The 1,361-nt window shown below is 43.6% G+C and overlaps 1 protein-coding gene across 1 annotated transcript in view; it reads left to right on the plus strand.

Moving 5' to 3' along the window:
- Positions 1–228: 228 nt before the first annotated feature.
- Positions 229–1,361, plus strand: part of LOC102004375 (olfactory receptor 51Q1-like) — an 8,748-nt gene continuing 7,615 nt past the window's right edge. Inside the window, exon 1 of the mRNA XM_005380083.2 lies at positions 229–260. Within this exon, the coding sequence (XP_005380140.2) occupies positions 229–260 (32 nt within the window). The remainder of the gene's footprint in view (positions 261–1,361) is intronic.

Genomic DNA, 1,361 nt, shown 5'->3' on the forward strand with positions numbered 1-1,361 from the left:
CATTTATCTTCTCAAAAGAAGAAAATTACCAATCATTACATTTAAGAATGCAGGAAAGTACCATAAATTAAGATTTAGAACATTTAAAACATGTAAAATGTTACAGATATTTCTACACTTATCAGAAGACTATTATTTGCCTCAAGCCAATCCACCTACCAAGAACAATTAGAAAAGTTAGAGAAATAATTTTAAGTAACTTCAGAGAGCCCCCTGGGCAATGAGAACATGAAGGTCATGACTCGGAAGATAAGAGCAGCGTAAAGAATTCAGCCTCATATTTGTTACCATATTTCCCTTTAAGGAATTTATCAATTCAAAAGCAACACCTGATAAAATGAAAAGCAGTTATAGCAGCTTCAAAGGACTGATGTGAAAGGGACAATTGTCAGAACTACCAAAGTAAGTCTATAAATTCATAGTGATAATGAGAGATTCCATTACAGATTGCTGGGCAACAGATGTAGCAAAGCAGAGCAAAAAAAATAAAAATCAGTAGGTTTTAAAAATCTTATTGCACCATTAAAGAACTTTTATGTGATTAACAATTAAATTAAATACAAGTCGTTACATAATACATGATTTTCAAATGCATAGAGAACATGTAACAAAATGGCTGGATCTGATTTGAAGCCACAGAATATACTCGTATTGTGATAATTATTGGGCATTATATACTTATGAAATGACTGCTTTTATCTATGGTTATAATTTACCAATAAAAATGTGCATTAAAAACTAATAGAGGGGCCAGCCCCCTGCCCCCTAGGCGCCGGAAGGAGCCCCCCCCCCCGTGCACGGGGAGCCATGGGGTGGGGAGCACCGGTCTTCCTGCTGGCCTCCTGCCCTGTAGGTGCCTGGAAGGAGGGCCCCCGGTGCACAGGAAGCTATGCCGCGGCAAGCACGGTTGCACGCCGGCCCTCTGGCCAGCAGCTGCAGCTTAAATGAGAACTACCATGACACAGAGAAACAATGACACAATTGGCCCACCATGAACTGGCTGCAGATGCCCACCCACGGACGTGTGTGAATCATTCAAGCATGGAGAAACCCCTGGGAATACATGCCATACAAGGCATCACTCTTGCTCCTGCCATTGAGAACCACAAAGGTCCAGAGTCAGTGGAGGAGCAACTGCTGAACAAGGACTCGGAAAACATGACAATGCAGACTAAGCCCAAGGAGTCAGAGGTCCTCTGGACTGGGGTCATGAGAGCCGCTCGGAAGCTGTAAACCAGGAGGACCTTGCCAAATACCTGTGGAGACTCCCTGGAAGCCATTCTTCCCCTGACAGTACAGGCTGTGGTGGAGCTCTGGAGAGGTTTGCAGCACGATTCCTGCTGCCTGTGCTGACAGTTGGG

This window comes from Chinchilla lanigera, unplaced genomic scaffold, assembly GCF_000276665.1.
Source record: "Chinchilla lanigera isolate Chin_1 unplaced genomic scaffold, ChiLan1.0 scaffold00013, whole genome shotgun sequence".
Lineage (NCBI taxonomy): Eukaryota > Metazoa > Chordata > Mammalia > Rodentia > Chinchillidae > Chinchilla > Chinchilla lanigera.